The 17,108-nt window shown below is 51.9% G+C and overlaps 6 protein-coding genes across 6 annotated transcripts; 3 read left to right on the plus strand and 3 right to left on the minus strand.

Moving 5' to 3' along the window:
- Nucleotides 1-1,925: 1,925 nt before the first annotated feature.
- On the plus strand, nt 1,926-3,061 carry J4E79_007369 (uncharacterized protein; the record flags this gene model as incomplete). The annotated part of the gene is made up of 4 exons (XM_049356236.1): nt 1,926-2,308; nt 2,363-2,658; nt 2,714-2,911; nt 2,967-3,061. 4 exons carry the CDS (start codon nt 1,926-1,928, stop codon nt 3,059-3,061), a joined length of 972 nt encoding a protein of 323 aa, XP_049209123.1.
- A 656-nt stretch (nt 3,062-3,717) lies between these two features.
- J4E79_007370 (uncharacterized protein) lies at nt 3,718-4,676 on the minus strand (the record flags this gene model as incomplete). The annotated part of the gene is made up of 2 exons (XM_049356237.1): nt 3,718-4,616; nt 4,664-4,676. 2 exons carry the CDS (start codon nt 4,674-4,676, stop codon nt 3,718-3,720), a joined length of 912 nt encoding a protein of 303 aa, XP_049209124.1.
- A 977-nt stretch (nt 4,677-5,653) lies between these two features.
- Nucleotides 5,654-6,982, minus strand: J4E79_007371 (uncharacterized protein; the record flags this gene model as incomplete). Its single annotated transcript, XM_049356238.1, has 3 exons — nt 5,654-6,280; nt 6,327-6,641; nt 6,785-6,982. The coding sequence occupies 3 exons, from the start codon at nt 6,980-6,982 to the stop codon at nt 5,654-5,656; spliced, it is 1,140 nt and encodes a 379-aa protein (XP_049209125.1).
- Nucleotides 6,983-7,737: 755 nt separating this feature from the next.
- Nucleotides 7,738-9,017, minus strand: J4E79_007372 (uncharacterized protein; the record flags this gene model as incomplete). The annotated part of the gene is made up of 3 exons (XM_049356239.1): nt 7,738-7,908; nt 7,963-8,717; nt 8,819-9,017. The coding sequence occupies 3 exons, from the start codon at nt 9,015-9,017 to the stop codon at nt 7,738-7,740; spliced, it is 1,125 nt and encodes a 374-aa protein (XP_049209126.1).
- Nucleotides 9,018-12,249: 3,232 nt separating this feature from the next.
- J4E79_007373 (uncharacterized protein) lies at nt 12,250-14,077 on the plus strand (the record flags this gene model as incomplete). Its single annotated transcript, XM_049356240.1, has 4 exons — nt 12,250-12,525; nt 12,578-13,204; nt 13,258-13,685; nt 13,735-14,077. 4 exons carry the CDS (start codon nt 12,250-12,252, stop codon nt 14,075-14,077), a joined length of 1,674 nt encoding a protein of 557 aa, XP_049209127.1.
- Nucleotides 14,078-14,509: 432 nt separating this feature from the next.
- Nucleotides 14,510-16,730, plus strand: J4E79_007374 (uncharacterized protein; the record flags this gene model as incomplete). Its single annotated transcript, XM_049356241.1, has 4 exons — nt 14,510-15,061; nt 15,117-16,459; nt 16,507-16,636; nt 16,686-16,730. 4 exons carry the CDS (start codon nt 14,510-14,512, stop codon nt 16,728-16,730), a joined length of 2,070 nt encoding a protein of 689 aa, XP_049209128.1.
- Between the last annotated feature and the right edge of the window lie 378 nt (nt 16,731-17,108).

Raw genomic sequence — 17,108 nt, forward strand, 5'->3', positions numbered from 1 at the left:
CCGCCTCCATGACCCCTTCAGGAAGCGCCTCCGCCACTTCAGCATCAGCGGCTGGCAACACTGGAGCAGCACCCATCCAGACTGCAGGCGCGGGAGTCGGTCTTGGACTTGCCATGGTCGGGCTGCTCGCTGCTTTGTAGGAGAACACCGTTATCACTGTACGCTGTTGGACACTTGCCCAGCGCCCGTTGTTCGAACGGTAGCCCCAGCCATGCACCTGACGGGCCGTGTACCAGACAACTTCCCGACTCGCGCCTCAGGAAAACCTTCCTGCAATCATCGATTGTCCACACCGAAGACATGGCCTGGTTTATTTGTAGTGTATTCCCGCAGTTTGGAAACTTCTTTGTTTAATAACATAATCTATTTCGTCATTTACAACTGTTAGTAGATCTCTAGCATTAGTGCTAACCTGTAATAACAAGTAACTGTGAATGCATCCTCTTTGGAGACATTTGATTGATGTATCCCCTTAAAGGGAGGTGCTATGAAACTACATACATCGATGATACCAGGCTGGAAAGCCTGCCCGGCTTATTTGGCGTGAACCCACTTCAACTCTCTTCCTTTAGAACGCGCTGGTAATGATTACAGTCTTCCAGACGCACACAGTGACTGACTCCATCTTTTGTTCGCGACTGCACGACGTGCTGCGGAATGATCCAGCTGATCCGCCCAATCCCGTGCCCGTGCGGCTTATTCTTGAACACTCGAAGTTGAAGCCTCGTCGGCCCCTAGTCGGGACGCGCTCGGCCGCTACTATTTGCCATTAGCTGCCTTCCACCGAAGCATGTTCAGCTCCCGCGGCCCATTGGACGATCTCCACACCCCAGATCTTCGACCCTTCAACATCCCCGGCATCCATCACTGTCAGCCTTCATCATCAGTCCTCACTTCCAGCCTAATTCCTCTTATCCTCACTTTTTTTTGCGCATGCATTCCACGTAGCTGTTGCGACGCTCTACCGCGATAAGCACTCATAAGGTCGTGCGACGATGGGTCTCGGCATCCTCTCTGACCATGCACTCGAACAGGTCCCTGGGACCGCGCAGGTATTGGAAGGCGAGCAGCGGAGGGAAATCGAAAGAAATGCAGGAAGTATCATAGGGAGGTCAGGCTTGAAGTACGACAAAACTGGGACAATACTGCTTGTTCCGCAGCCGAGTGATGATCCGAATGATCCGCTTGTATGTCTTCCAAACGTCCCATTCTGGCACAAAATCTAGGCAAGTGCACATAGTTGACTGATACTCCAGAACTGGTCGCTTCGTCGTCGCGACACCATTCTCCTTCTTCTATCCTCCATATCAGTCATCGCAAGCACCCTCTCTCCCATTCTTGCCGCCAATACTGTCTCCCTCGCCATTTACTTTGGTCACAACCTAACCGACATGGCTCTGTTGACCGGCTACCACCTCTTGGGTGTCGGAGTCGCAGGTTTTTTTTTCGTGCCGTCAGCGCGTATCTGGGGGAAACGACATGTGTACATTCTAGGAACTGTGATAGTCGTGGTGAGTTGTGCGTGGGGTGGCGCGATAGGAAACAATTATGCTGGATTTCTATGGGCGAGGATATTTCAAGGCGTGGGCCTAGCGCCATTCGAAGCGCTCGTCAATGGTGAGTTCAAGCATGGATATCTTTGAATTTTACTTGAAGCATACACTAACTTTGTATCTCGATTTAAAGCCAGTGTTGGCGATATGTATCACGTCCACGAGCGCGGAGTTCGCATGGCGTTGTCAAACTTCGCCGTCTTCGGAGGCGCGTTCCTTACGCCAGTTTTGGTAGGAGTGATTGCAGATTCAATCGGATATCAGTGGACATTCTATTTTGTCGCCATATTCGCGGGGATCATGCTACCGCTGATCATACTCTTCTGCCCGGAAACGGCGTTCAGGAGGGAAGAGAAATTTGACACCGACACTATGGGGAACTTGCTGGTTAAGGATGGAGAAGAGATGAAAATCCTGGGTAATCGGGGGTCGAGTAGTATATCTGCTGAACACGAAGCAGCTGGAAACACGGATGAAAAGGGAGCAGGAAACTCTGCGGACCAGCATTCGGTGGGCGATTCGCCACGCAAGGCTACTTTCCTCGAAAGTATGAAGCCGTTCAATGGGCGGAAAACAGATGAGCGGTTTCTGCACCTCCTTCTGCGGCCGTTCTCGCTGTTCTTGCATCCGGGTATACTATGGGCCTGTCTCATCCAAGGCAGTCTAATCGGTTTCACGGTCCTTATCGGTGTTGTGCTTGCAGCAATTATGCTTGGCCCACCGCTTTGGTTTGGAGAGAAGGAGACAGGATACATGTAAGTTGATACATTCCGTTCATATCTTCACCTACATGTCCTAATCCCATCAAGGTATACAGGCGCCTTCATCGGTGCACTCCTCGGCTTCGGCCTCACCGGTCTGATTAGCGACTGGTCCGCCAATCTGCTCACGCGTCTCAATAACGGCGTCTACGAACCCGAGTTCCGCATGGTGCTCGTGGTCCCACAACTCATATTAGGTTGTGCTGGTATCTATGGTTTCGGTTGGACCAGCGCAGATACGGCAACGTACGGCTGGTTTTGGCCTGATTTCTTCTTCGCGCTCGTAGTTATGGGTATGGTGTGTGGTGCTGTCGCCAGTGCGCTATACATTGTCGATGCACATCGTAAGTCTCCGAGACCATTCCATGCTTTGAGATGCCTAGGTACTGACGTATATAGGCGGCATGTCCATCGAAGCTTTCACGTGCCTCCTCGTTTTCAAGAACGTGTTCTCCTTCGCCCTGACGTTCAAAGGCTTCGACTGGGTCGTTGAGGCTGGACGGCGGAGTGGGGTAGGTGGTGGTGGGGGAATCAAGACCCTGTTTATCGCCGTCGGGAGCGCGCAGGTCGCTGTTTGTGCGTTGACAATTCCGATGTGTAAGTCTCAGGGAGAAGGTGAGATGAGGACAGTGGCTAATCCGTGCTTTTATAGACATCCTCGGCAAGAAGAACCGGAGCTTCTTCCACCGCCACAATGTTTTCTTTGCGGTAACGGATTGGGTGGCGGATAAACTGACATTTTGGTAAGAGGTTATGAAAAGGCCATTGTTGGAGAGGATCGCTTGGGGTGTATTAATGTGGACTTCGATTCCTACACTGTCGTTTACTATGTTTGTTTCTATCTTCTGTTGTTCTTGTCGGATTAGAGCCATCTATCCCTGTCATTGTCGCATTGATCCTGCTTCGGTTACATGGGGGTATGGTCACGATATAACCCATGAGAATCGCTATTCCTTCACATACGACCATAGGACACTGAGAATTAGGCTTCCCGTCCGCTCAGCCATATACAAGCAGTGTACCGGCGGATTAGTAGTTAGGTGGGTGACCACTAGCGAATCCCCGCTGTTGTATGTTTTTGCTCTTTTTTGCACCATGGTGGAGGATATTTTTTTGCCCGCGTTCGCCCCACCAGCCCAAGACCCACCACGACAAGCACTCAAGTACGAACACCACTTATGAACCACTAAGCTACCGGAATACCAATAGTTAGAGCAAGGAACTCGAGTTTTCTTTAAGAATCGTAGTTTCTTCTACCATCATGAGCTCCGCATTCCCCTTGTTAAGCATGCGCACGTGATCTATGCGTACCGGATAAGCAGCTAGAGGTGATTTTATATATTGAAGCTTCTGTATCCGTCTCATGTAAGATTTGAGCAACAGTTCAAGGTACCCAGGTACCTCTAATCGTCTCCATCCATCATGACATCCACAATGGCCTTTGCCTCCTCGAGATCCTCGTCACGGTAGAACTTGAGTCCATAGGAAATCATGAACTGCTCCGAATTGCCATAGTACTGTTCAATCCAATCAAGCTGGCGTTCCGTGAAGTTGTAGTCTGCCTGATGGCCTTCGAAACGTGACAAATCACAATCATCCTCCTCATCCCCGGATCCTCCCAGCTCGGACATCTCGTCCTCACGCATGATGGCGCGTAAAATCACCCGTCCCTCTTCGCGGTCTTCCTCTTTGTAGATACTGAGCCCATGCTGTCTCAGGAAGTGATATTCGGAGCGATAGTGTTTCTTGAGGAACGAAGTTTCTTCGGCCGTGTAAGGTGCAGCATTATACCCCGGGGTGTTGGCTTCATTCCCAGCTTGGAACTCTTGCCACTTACGCCTCTCGGCGTCGTCCCATTGGCAGCCTAGCACGTACATCACGTCCTTCTTGAGCGCGTACGGACCGAGCCTTGGCCCGTTCGGTGACCGGCGCACTTTGATCCCGAACAACGGGCTTTTACAGGCGAAATAGGCAGCGTTTTTACCCTGGCTGTCTTTGATGATGCCTTTGTGTTTTCCGCTTTTGCCGCCGTATGTATTGACGTTGTACCCATCAGTGTACATGAGTGGTTGCCCAATGGTGTTGCAAATGAAGTCAGGCACGTGCAAGACCTCGTGAAGAATGAGAGATCGATGCGAAGATACACCTGAAGCATTCGGAGAGCATTTGGTGGGGATTTCGACGGTACCTATTCCCAGCACGGGAGTTTGCGTGTGCGGGCCGAAGAAGGGCGAGGAATTCACTGTTGATTTGAAGGGCGTGTACGTTTTGAACCAGCCTCTGTCCTTTGCGACGCTGATAGCTATATGTTAACGGTGGATGCTTTTGAATGAGTCTTAGCTCACCTACTGTACGTTGGCATTGTTTAGAAAGACCCAGTCGGGACAGAGGCGTGAATTGGTATCCGGATTCATCTCGTTATCAGACTGCTTGTTGTAGGTCCACACGGGTGCTTCTGGCGATCGAGGCTAGATGGACAGGAGCCGACCGATGAGTGTCTTCCTATGCGGGGTGATGCGGCTGGGAGATTAGGTATATGTACTTGCGCGATTCCACGGTTGTTTGCTGGGCGCGATTGTCCCGAGGTAATGCCGCATTGACTAGGGGCAACCACGCTAACGAACAGTCCTACCCATGGACTCCACCTGGGCACTTGCAGCTGGTCATTGGCGAGTTGCCCCCACTGTTGCTGAGCTGAACCGACTTCACGCGCAGACTGCATGCGCAGATAGTACGCGCAAACCAGGGAATTTAGACAAAGCTGAACGAGAAATCGTTTTCGGGCATTCTGAGGCAATCGTGCGGCAGTCTTCTCCGTGGCTCGCAGCTGGAGCTTATCCGGCAAATCCCTTTTGCGCGGTGCCCAATCTTGGCCGAACACGTTCCCCAAAGGCCCTTCGGGAGCTCTAACTGGGAATCGGCCGCGATGATTCGCGTCCACTCAAACTTGTACAAGCAAGATACTGGTGCGCAGTAGCTAAGAGATGACTACTGGCGATTTTCGCTGTTATAAGCTTCTGGCTTCGTTTGTGCGCCGAAACTTAACACATCTTTTGCGCTCAGATTGCATCCATTAGACTACGACCCACTACTACAACCTCTCAAGATCATAACAAAGTTGGCTAACTGATGCTCAAGACGACATTAATAACTCACGAAAGACCCCTCTCTCTCAGCCGTGCCTCCGCCCAAGCTCCAAGGTCGCCGAAGAACTGTTCAGATTCACCACCATGCCAGTCGCGCAACGCAAACCACAGATAGCGCACATCTTTTCCCGCTTTGATCGCGAATTCGAAATCTGGCGCATGCGTGTACAACTCCTGTTCATTGTACCAGGTGTTAGCGCACCATCATGGTAAGCAGGATTCGGTACAAACAAACCCTGACGTAATGTCGCGACCAGGTGGCATATGCTTCTAGTTCTGCAGCTGTCGGTGATCCAGGTACCCTAGTAACAGCCGGCTCAGCATGCTCGTTCGCAATCAGATCCACAGGACCAGCCGCGACAAGTGGGTCAGCTAGTAGAGCTGGAACAATGCATGCTGTCTCCCAATCATATAGCGACGTGACTTCGGGCATACGATTGTCGTCTGTGATGATCGAAGTATTGTGTATCCCAAAGTCACCGTGCTCAAGCACTAACCTGTACAAGATCTCGGAGTTCTCTTGCGGCAGTAGATGTGGTATCGCTTTGAGGAGAGACTGCTTCGCTGCCAGTGCGACAGGTCCCACGGTTTCTTCATCATCTTCCCATCCAACCATGTCACCTTCGTTCTTGATTGTAGCTTCAATCTTTGACTTCATTACGTGTGTCCAGAATTCGCGAGTAGGCGCTACGGGCAAGGTGAAAGTATCTGGTTTGAAGTCAAAGATGCGGCTATGCAGATACTTGGCTGCAAAGTCAGAGGGTGGGCAATAATTGAAGAGAGCGGCACGCATGCGTGCAAGCTGATCAAGGAGAACGATCTGAGAGCTATTAGTATATCTCAACGCTTCGAATAATGGCTTATACCTTTGCCTCAGCATCGAGCCCTTTCCACACATTGTTTGTGCCGTCTGATCGTTCGAACACAAAGATGCGTCGACCCGAGAGATCTGCTGGTATCTGGACTTTAAGGCCCGGTTTGAGAACCGGTGCACGGTGGTAGAGCAGGCGAGACGCGCGGATTTCTACTTCGTTTCGCAACAGGCCATATGTGGCTGCTTCGAACTTGACTTCAGCGATCTGTCGCTCGACGACAAAGCCATCAAAATCCGGCATGTTGACGTCGCCGCGAGCTAGACGAACTACCAAGTCCGGTCCATCACGAACCTGAAGGTGAAATCCCTAAGCACAAATCAGTAAACTATGGTTGGCAAGCGAGCTGAATTAGAATGGCATTGAGCGTCGATATCGTCTCCGCCGAGCCTATCGTGTTGGGCGGAGGGCTAGATCAGCCGACTCGAGGATAGCCATGATCATACACGTACATAGTTGTTGGAGCCTTTATCGATAGTCGCGATGTCAGTTACTTCAACTTGGAGCTTCTCTTCAATCTCATCGATGAGCAACTGCACGTTCCAGACGTCTTTGAAGGGACTTGCATTGACCCGCACCAGTGTCAGGACATGTTTGCCGTCGTACTCTTCTCCATTCAATCCAACGGGCCACTCATCGCGCCAGGGCATACTTTCTTAGAGTTCGATGTGACTTCGCGATTTCTTCGTGTGGTCGATATTCGTGAGACAGGTGGAAGGTGAGTGATCAGTTTAGCATTACTCGATGCCAATTCGTGTTTGCCTTCGCTTGCTAATTGTTACACAGAGGCGTCTAGACGGCGAACGCCCCGTGCGTTGCATGATGCAAGGGTACGCCATATAACAGCAATAGATATGAGAAGACCTTTGTATACTACTTATACCGAGCCTCATCCGTCCCGCTTTCTCCTCTGTTGAGAAGCAGAGGTCAAAGACCGTTGAGCAAAGTCGTTATGTTCGGAGTAATCTGTTGTGTCATGAGTACACGAGACCGACAGAGCACTATAGCGCCTAGAGGATGCGTTTCGCGCTCTAAGGTTTCGCAACCTTCGGGTGCTGCGCACACGCGTGGGAGACGCGCCAGTAGAAAGTGGGTCTTGTGACGTCATGTCGACGCGTCGACGGTGCGTGGAGTTTTGGCAAGTGCAACGCGCATCCTGAATTTCCACCACGCAGCGCCATAACAGCAACAACCTTGAAGGAGCAACGCATTCAGTTTAGAAGTTATGAAGTAAGCAACTCACTCCAATGGTATAGGTCGTGTATCCATGAATAACATGATCAAACTAAAGAGTGGCACGAGGGAATGGCACGCGCTTGCCGAACCCTACACTTTCAAAATTGGAGAAATACATCAACGAAAGGAAGCGCAACCGAGAAAACACTCGCGAGCCAAATTGACTTCATCACAAATAACCCGCCCAAGATTGCGCTGCCGAAGCTGCGTTCGCTGCAGCAATCCCTCCGGCGACATCGCCCTTCGAGCTACCCAAGCCGATCTCGAAGCTATCATACCCACAGCTGGTGGGCGCGCCTGCTTCAGAGCCGTCTAGGCCAGGGACGATCTGCCAATACAACTACAATTTACGTTAGCATGCAGTCCATCGAGTATTTGTACCTGTCATGCTTACCCAAGGAACTCCAGCATCATTGAAAACTTGGACCTGCGTATCGAAAGAGTCCTGGTAGTCGACCGAGACGCCCCACTCTTCCATCATGATATTCTTGCCTGCAGATCTGGCTCCGCTCAAGACCTCCCTGTCGCCGGTGATGTAGTAGGCCCAGTCGGACGCCTTGCTCATGTATCCGTGCATGCTGATGATATCGATCGCATCGCACTGCATAGCCTTCTCCAACGTGTTGAACTCGTGGTCACAGCAGTAGTGAGAACCGCCGACACCGCCTGTGGCAACCTTGATGTTGGAAGATCCAAGAGCACTGCGCAGTGCTCCAGCACGGCCACACAGCCAGTCATCCGGATCATTAGCATTCAACAGGTCGATTTGCCCAATCAGCGGCTCGTTCTGGAGGTCGAAAGCCATAATGACCTCTTCCATATCTTTCCAAGCTTTGCCAAAGTTGGGTGACTGATAGTTGAGCATCTCGTTGAGTCTGTTGTCGTAGTCGGCTTTGGCGTTGGATGAAGAATAGAAGGTAGGTGCGTCGCCATACTTTTGGCAGTATGCGTCACATCCCGCGCTGCCGCCCAATGTGTTGGCGTTATGAGGAGATATGATTGCCTTCATTCCGTTGTCGTGCAGGAGTTTGAGAGTGTCGTCGAGCTTAGCTAGGACGGTGTTATCGTAAACACCGACCGTCGATTCGAAAGCGGGCACGGAATTCTCGATAGTGCTGCCCTTCAAGCACCCTGTAGCAACGTTCGTCGCTGCACAACGATTGTCAGCACTACATGTCTTCCCTCAAGTCCGCTGTTAAGAAGATGCAACACCTTCCAAAGGTGATCAAAACTGTCCAGATACTACTCACCCCACAGCCTCAGGACCTTGGCGCCCCATCCAGCAAGAGTTTCGACATACTCCTTCTGCTCGGATGCAGAAAGGGCATGGAGAAAGTACTCATTACTTCCTGCGAATGAAGTTGAGGCTTGCCTGCGAGTTGGTACCAAACCGCTGACTACCGTTGTCGATAGCCCCAGCAAGGAAGTGATAGCCACAAGGCTGCGCATCGTGAAAGTTGGTGGTGCGTCGATATATACGAGTTATAAACAGGTGTGGGTAGTAATTGGTGAGTAATTCTGTCTTTGCATGCCAAAGACTATATATGCCATGGTGGCCATCCAGGTCAACCTTGCGAGGGGCCGGACACAGTCGAATGCGCCTGTGTTGATGGTTTGGAGACATATGGGGCCAGCCTTGCCAGCCACGTTCGCCGTGACATCACCTGAAATTACCAGCTAATTTTATCTCGTCCAAACTTTACGGGTGAGCTAGCCTTGATTGTGGTGGCTGTCTGTGACAGCTGCGGGAGTGCTTCCACGGACGCTGTGCATGCAGCTGGGCCGCCCCAAAGGCCGCCCCTATTGGCCCGATCGAAACTCAAGAGATAAATGGCGACGCACCCGCCGGATTCAGTCAATGGCAGACACCGAAGAGAACGCCATGTTCTCACCCGTCACTATCAGACCCCGATCACTTCTCGTTCGGCGTTGCTGCTGCTGCACAATTCTTCAGCCTTGCCGGTGTGTTGAGGTGAAAGTCTATTTATGCGTACGTGGGCGTCCAATCAGAGTTCAGCCGTCTCGGGTTCAAGTATGTGCATACACATGCCCGTGCTATCACATCAAGACATCCATTTCCAGCGCAGGAAGGCTGGGGTAATTTGCGACATGTGCGAAAACGCCCTGCGTACAAAATACGCCGGTCCGCTGCCAACCCAGCTTTCTCCACAACTCTTCCCTTAGCCTTCCCGTCGTGAAAAAAAGAAGGCTTGTATCCATTTATCTCCCCAGTAAGATACGCTAGCATACACCAAGATGTTTGGCAGCCGAGGCTTTCCCGCTCTTGCTCTTCTCCTAGCCTTGGTCAGCGTAGCAGGCGCTAGTGGTCCTACGAGTATCTTCATTGATCAGATTGAAGAATACAAGCTGCTCGCAACATGTGCCGAGCTCGAGTTGTCGACTATCGTGCGTAACATGAAATGGGGGTGTGGGGATGGCGGCTCATACCAGTCGTTTACATGCTGTAAGTTGACATCATGGAAGAAAGCTTGCGTCTGCGACATGCGCTGACCTTGTAATTTCCGTCTCACAGTCTGCTACGAGAGCTCTGCCAAGTTCTCCAGCATGATTGGAGCTCATGTCATGACCCAGTGTCCAGACGACCCTTCGCAAAACACGACGGCGCTGGAAGTGTTTAGCAGCTATTGTGATATCGGAGGTTCTAAATTAGCTGAGATCGCTGGTGAGTAATCCCTTGTTCTGGGGTGAGAAAGCAACGAGCTGACATGGCGATAGCCGCTACAACATCGGTGCCAGCAACAACGTCATCGCCATCATCATCGTCTGCTTCTCCAGCATCGACGCTGCAATCGGCTTTCTCAACTCCCACCTCGACAACACCTATCTCATCACCTGACCCCACTACATCACCTGAGTCGACGCCTGCTCCCAAGAACACCTCTCGGAAAGTCGCGATAGCCACAGGTATCACTGTTCCGGTAGTCGTCCTAGCTTCAGCTTTCGCGGCCTTCTTCTTGTTCCGCCGCTATAGGAACACGCATAGTAAACCTGAGCTGTATGAAGCCGACGGTTCTTCCTTGGACGCATCAAGGGGTGGCACATGCCATGAGGTGAGTGAGAAAGGGCAAATTCCCGCAGAACTGGCAGACCATGATCGCCATGATCCTCACGAGTTGGATGCCCAAAGCGATAGTAAGGTTTGATGAAAAGCGTCTTTAGTGGATGAAGTCTTGTGGAACTCCAGTTAGAAAGTTGGCATGGTCTCGAGTAAAGATCGCTTGATCGATTTGCTATGTTCCGCGTTAGTACAACAGGATGGTAGTCTCTTAACGAATATTAGAAGAACGGAGAAGCTCTAGCCAGAACATCCACTTGCCACTTGGTCAATCCATCATGACAACCATGTTGAGTCAATCGTGAACAGATACTACTGAGTGGGTAACACCGTAACAGTCCATTCGAATTGTAGCCCGGACAGTCGGGTAGGCCGTTTACAAAGTGGAGACCCTACTCCACTCCAGCTCTTCACTGACGCGATCGGGGTCGCACCTTGCCACGACGAATATGGCAAAGCTCTTGGTGTATGGCAGTCTTCTCTTCTTCGATGCTTAGCAGATGCATCGTCAAGCTGCGCCCATGCTTCGCGACCAGTACAACTCTTCCAAAACTTTGCCCAAAGATCGATGTACGAAGTCAGTAAATGGCTCACAACATTTCGTACACGAATATACCTATGTGAGAAGGTACCAGAAGTTTGTTTGTCCGTTGGGGAAGATATCAGGTGAGTTTCCTTTCATCCAGTCCTATAAACAGTTCGGGTGGCTTCAGGAAGCCGTGCATGTGTCCAAATTCGATCGTTGTAAGATGCGGTTCCGCAGATATCCTTCGGACCGGGCGGTAACATCTAGATGCCTTGCATTTGCGCATGTTGAGACAGCCAAAATTCCATGCACCACTGAAACGGCTAGGCGACGATCCGATCGTCGGGTTTAGTTGGTCCCATGTGATGCGGATGAGTGCATACTAAGCACGCTTGAAGCTTGCGACCCTAAACACGAGTCATTGACTCTGTGTCTGTTCGCACGATGAATACTCCCACTTGGATGCGACTTGAAGTGGAAAGCGTCTTAAGTGCAGCTCTCTGAATGACAGAACTGTGATACGGCCACTTTTAGGGTAGAACCCCGACAACATCCACATTTGTTCTGTTCGCATTACCAAAATCGGCAAGCCGGCGTTCCCTTCGGCATCATGTTCGCCTTGACAGAACGGTGTTATGCGGGGTACCGGGGTAGCTGTCTCTACCCCGCAAACTAGACATTCGGAGAGCAACCGTATCGATCGCCTGTGCGTGGCGTTGCCGCGGAGTGTTTCCGCTTTCAGACACATCCAGTACCAGGCCTTAACACGCGACATCTCCGTTGATTCCCTTAGGGCGTCCGGTCGGATGGGATACTAGAGGAGATCGACATGGTCTCGAAACGTTACTGGAGTGTGGCAGCGTCCACAGGCGAAACGCAATTCGCCCTGGTTATCGGGCGCGAGACTGTGGCAGGATCGCGAATAGCGTGGCGGTCATGCAGGATCCGCGCAGGAGGGGTATGTCGTGTGTTGACGTATATATAGAGAGTGTATCGCCCACGATGTGCCTATCCAAAGGATCTACAGTAACCTTTTAGTCTCACAACCTCCTCTTCATTCAAGAATCACTCCTCCCACAATGGTCCACTTCCGGACAGACATCGGTGCGACGAACGAAGCGGCGGATCCGAACAACGAGAACTATGCAAAAGAGCTCGAGACCGATGTTGTGATTGTAGGCGCCGGTTTCGGCGGCGTCTACCTGATGCACAAACTCCGCCAGCAGGGCTTCAAGTGCAAGATTATGGAGGCTGGTTCCAACATCGGTGGTATCTGGCACTGGAACTGCTATCCCGGAGCTCGGGTCGATTCCCAGGTCCCCATCTACGAATACAGTATGCCTGAGATCTGGAAGGTATGTGGCAATATTGTCGTATCGCTATACGAAGACTGACGTTGGCGGATAGGACTGGAATTGGTCCTGCAGATACCCCGGTACGGAAGAGCTCCAGCAGTATTTCGACCACGTCGAGCGAAAGCTGGATATCAAGAAAGATTGCGCATTCAACACCAGAGTTGTCGAGGCTCAGTTCGACAAACCCTCCTCGAAATGGGTCGTGAAGACCGAAGATGGCCGGACGGCGCGCTGCAAATATTTCCTTTTGGCTCTGGGCTTCGCGGCGAAGCGTCATTTCCCCGACTGGCCAGGAATGGACAAGTTCGAGGGCGAGATCCATCATAGCTCTTTCTGGCCAGCATCTGGAGTAGACGTCAAGGGCAAACGTGTTGCCGTCATTGGCACTGGGTCGACAGGGGTTCAGATCGCCCAGGAGACATCGAAGACGGCCGCCAGTATAACCCAGTTTGTTCGCACACCTAACCTCTGCCTCCCAATGCAACAGAAAGCTCTCACGAAGGAGGAGCAGGACAGACGGAAGCAGGGCGAGTACCAGGAAATCTTCAAGAAAAGATTGACGACGTTTGCTGGCTTCCAGTACGACTACATCGAGAAGAACACATTCGACGACTCACCCGAGGAGCGCGAGGCATTCTACGAGAAGATGTGGGAGAACGGTGGTTTCGAATTCTGGCTGGTAAGCGATAGACGGGAAGCCCCTACAGCAGCAGACACTTACTGTGATCGCAGGCAAACTACAAGGATCTGTTGTTCGACAACAAAGCCAACCGCGAAGCCTATAACTTCTGGGCGAAGAAGACGCGAGCCCGGATAACGGATCCTGAGAAGCGTGAGATTCTTGCGCCTCTGGAGCCACCGCATGCCTTTGGTACCAAGCGACCGAGTCTGGAGCAGAACTACTACGAGATGCTCGATAAGCCTGAGAACAAGGTCATCGACGTGAACAAGAACCCGATCAAGGAGGTTACTGAGAAGGGTATTGTGCTGGCTGATGGTACTCTACACGAGTTCGACGTCATCGCCCTTGCAACCGGCTTCGATTCAGTGACAGGTGGTATGAAGAACATGGGACTGAAGGATGTCGACGGTGTTGAACTGTCAGAAAAGTGGAAGAACGGTACCTACTCGTACCTGGGTATGAGCCTGAGTGGTTTCCCGTAAGTTCTCAAGTGCTTCCAACTACTGCAGATACTGACTGAACTGCAGCAACTGCTTCTTCCTCTACGGCGCTCAGGGACCGACGGCGTTTTCCAACGGACCCACGTGCGTTGAGGTTCAGGGAGACTGGATTGTCGATGCCATGGTCAAGCTTCGAGAGCAAGGCATCAACTACTGTGATGCTACACATGAGGCAGAGAAGGAGTGGCGGGAGAAGATCACTGAGCTCTCGGACAAGACACTGTTCCCGCAGACCAAGTCATGGTACATGGGTGACAACGTGCCGGGCAAACTCCGAGAGCAGTTGAACTTCGCCGGCGGGTTCCCACTGTACAGCGAGATGACGCGAAGTGCACTGGACAAGGGCTTCGAGGGCTTCATTACTGCGTAGATATCCACTGGCGAAGGAAGGGGCCGTTTAGCCTGTTGTAATTAATTGTATATCAATCATCTGCTTTCAACAACTGTCCCGTTTCCGTCGTGTGCGTCAGGTACTGCGGTGAAGGCAGGAAGTAGCCCCAACTAGTGCGACATGCCATCAATGTACTGATCGGGACTGCACGTGCAGGAAAGGAGCAAAACTTTAGAAATGGACCGCATGGCTCGGGCGTGGGGGATATGCGATGTGACGGGCGTGGTGGGAGGAGAGGGGCAGCGTGGCGTGGGTGGCCGCGGAGGAGCCCGCGGGCAGCAGATCAGAGATGGCCTGATCGGCGTCACATGGAATTTACGCCGACCGACGTCACGACGGGCGCCAGGTCAAGCAGCGCATTGCTACCTGCCTTATGGAAGCCGCACGCGCATCTGCCCACCACCCGGTACCATGAGGACGGCGTTCCTTTTTGGTCGCCAATGCTGTCGCCCAGGCCTGCCCAAACTCGCAACCCGCGCCTTCACGCGTCCTACCACCGCCGCCTCCCGCTTCCGCCGTCAATTTGCGACTCCAAACTTCAAAGGTCGGACGATACTATGGTCCGGTGCAGCTGCCGGAGCTGCGGGCGGCGCGATACTCAGCCCACTTGCCTTCGTCGACGTCGCCAATGATAAATCCGGCCATGGAGAGAAAACGCATGAGGAGGCCATGCTCGAGGCGTCGCGGAAGGAGCTCGACGAGCAGGTGCCCCATGCGCTGAGGCACTCTACAAAGTACAGGCGAGGCATATATTTTTTCGTCGAGGACTACATAATCGAGCCCATAGCCACTGGATTCCGCTTCCTCCACCTCATCATCATCTTCGTGCCGGTCATCGTGACAATACCTGCGATATGGCTTGGTTCACGACAGCCTGATAGAGACAACGAGCGGAGTGGCACACTATGGTGGTATGGCTTCTTAGTTGGCTCTATGGAGAGGGCTGGTGCCGCCTTCATCAAGGTGCGTGTCGTCACGTTAGACTCAGAAGATGTCAAGTAGACTGACTCTATGATAGCTCGGACAATGGGCTGCCTCCCGAACAGATGTCTTTCCAACCGAAATGTGTTCAATTATGTCGACCCTCCACTCCAACGCCCCGGCGCACACATTACAAGTCACAAAGCGAACGATCGAGGCGGCTTTTGACGGACAGAGCTTTGACGACATCTTCGAGGAGTTCGACGAGAAGCCATTGGGTGTTGGCGCAATAGCACAGGTATACAAGGCGAAGCTGAAGCCGCACCTTGCGACTCTGGAAGACAACAGCATCGACCGAGAGGAACTCAATCTGGCGCGGCGGATCAAGAAGAATGTCGATGTGACGCTCAAGAGCTCACCCTCGAGGGTACCATCTAGCCATGTTGCCATCAAGGTTCTGCACCCCAACATTGAGAAGATCGTCCGGAGAGACTTGCGCATCATGGGCTTCTTCGCGGCTGTCATCAACGCTATACCCACGATGGAGTGGCTGTCGTTTCCCGACGAAGTGGAACAATTTGGCGAGATGATGAGGCTGCAACTGGATCTGCGCATCGAAGCCGCGAATCTCACACTCTTCCGACGTAACTTCAAGGACCGGACGACAGCCTGGTTCCCGTACCCTTACACTGATTACACCACGCGCAATGTCCTTATCGAGGAGTTCGCCCAAGGCATCCCCATGGAAGACTTTCTACAAAATGGAGGCGGAGTATTCCAAAAGGACATTGCAGACGAAGGACTAGATGCGTTCCTCACCATGCTCCTCATCGACAATTTCATCCATGCCGACCTACACCCGGGAAATATCATGGTTCGTTTCTACAAGCCTGAGCAGTTGGACGTCTCAATATTCGCCAAGAAGGAGGACCGGACGACCGGCCCCAAAGAGTCGCTTGATGTTACTGAAGAGGTACTCGAGCGTCTGCGACCACACAAGAAGAACCCGAAGCAGTGGAAAGCGAAGTTGCAGGAGATTGACAACGAGGGGTATCGACCACAGCTCATTTTCATCGACACAGGTCTTGTAACGGAGCTCAATGCGAAGAACCGCGCCAACTTCCTTGATCTCTTCAAGGCTGTCGCCGAGTTTGATGGTTACAAAGCAGGTCATCTCATGGTTGAGAGGTGCAGACAACCAGACGCAGTACTTGATGGGGAAGTTTTTGCTTTGCGCATGCAACATCTGGTGCTCGGAGTCAAGAGCCGTACTTTTGCTCTCGGCAACATCAAGATTGGAGACATTCTCAACGAGGTTCTTTCCATGGTACGAACACATCATGTTCGCCTTGAAGGCGACTTTGTCAATGTCGTTCTTAGCATCCTCCTCTTGGAAGGTATCGGAAGGAGTTTGAACCCTAACTTGGATCTCTTCGCCGGGTAAGTGATATTACAACGTGCATCTAGCCATCTGCTAACGTAACCAGTGCTCTACCAATACTGCGACAACTTGGTGCACAAAGTGGCTCGTCGATGATTCGTGGAGGCGACTTTTCGATGCTCAAGGTTTGGGTCGGTCTTGAGGCGCGCAGCTTCTTGCAGGCCTCCATTGATACGGTATGCAACATGACACATGTGTTGCGCTGCATCACTAACAATATCTTAGGTCGAGCGATACGTAAAATCCGATCAACTATCACCCAATGTATAATAGGAAGACGGGCGGTTGTCTATTACGTGGGATTCCCTTCGTTGTTAATACTTCCACGCGTGTGTTAGCGGTTGTGACTGGCTGGTATGGAGGACGCAGGCTGTGCTTGGAACTGTGAAGTAACGGTACAGTGCATCTTCGTTTGAAGGTATTGATCTATAATGTGCAGACACGGCGGATGCTCTGAATCTGTAGGCAGCTTTCTTTTTTGTTTGGCTTGCCGTGAAGGGTACGCGTAAGGGCGACAAGGGTCTCGCGTGATGACGTCACCCTCGTGTTAAGCTTCACAGCTACAACGCAATACAACATCCCTCCTCTCAATCACACTACACTTTTCACTCGTATTAGTTGAACTTCTGACATATCCGCTTCTCAAAT

This window comes from Alternaria viburni, assembly GCF_023758015.1.
Source record: "Alternaria viburni strain BMP 2772 chromosome Unknown scaffold_16, whole genome shotgun sequence".
NCBI classification, from domain to species: Eukaryota; Fungi; Ascomycota; class Dothideomycetes; order Pleosporales; family Pleosporaceae; genus Alternaria; species Alternaria viburni.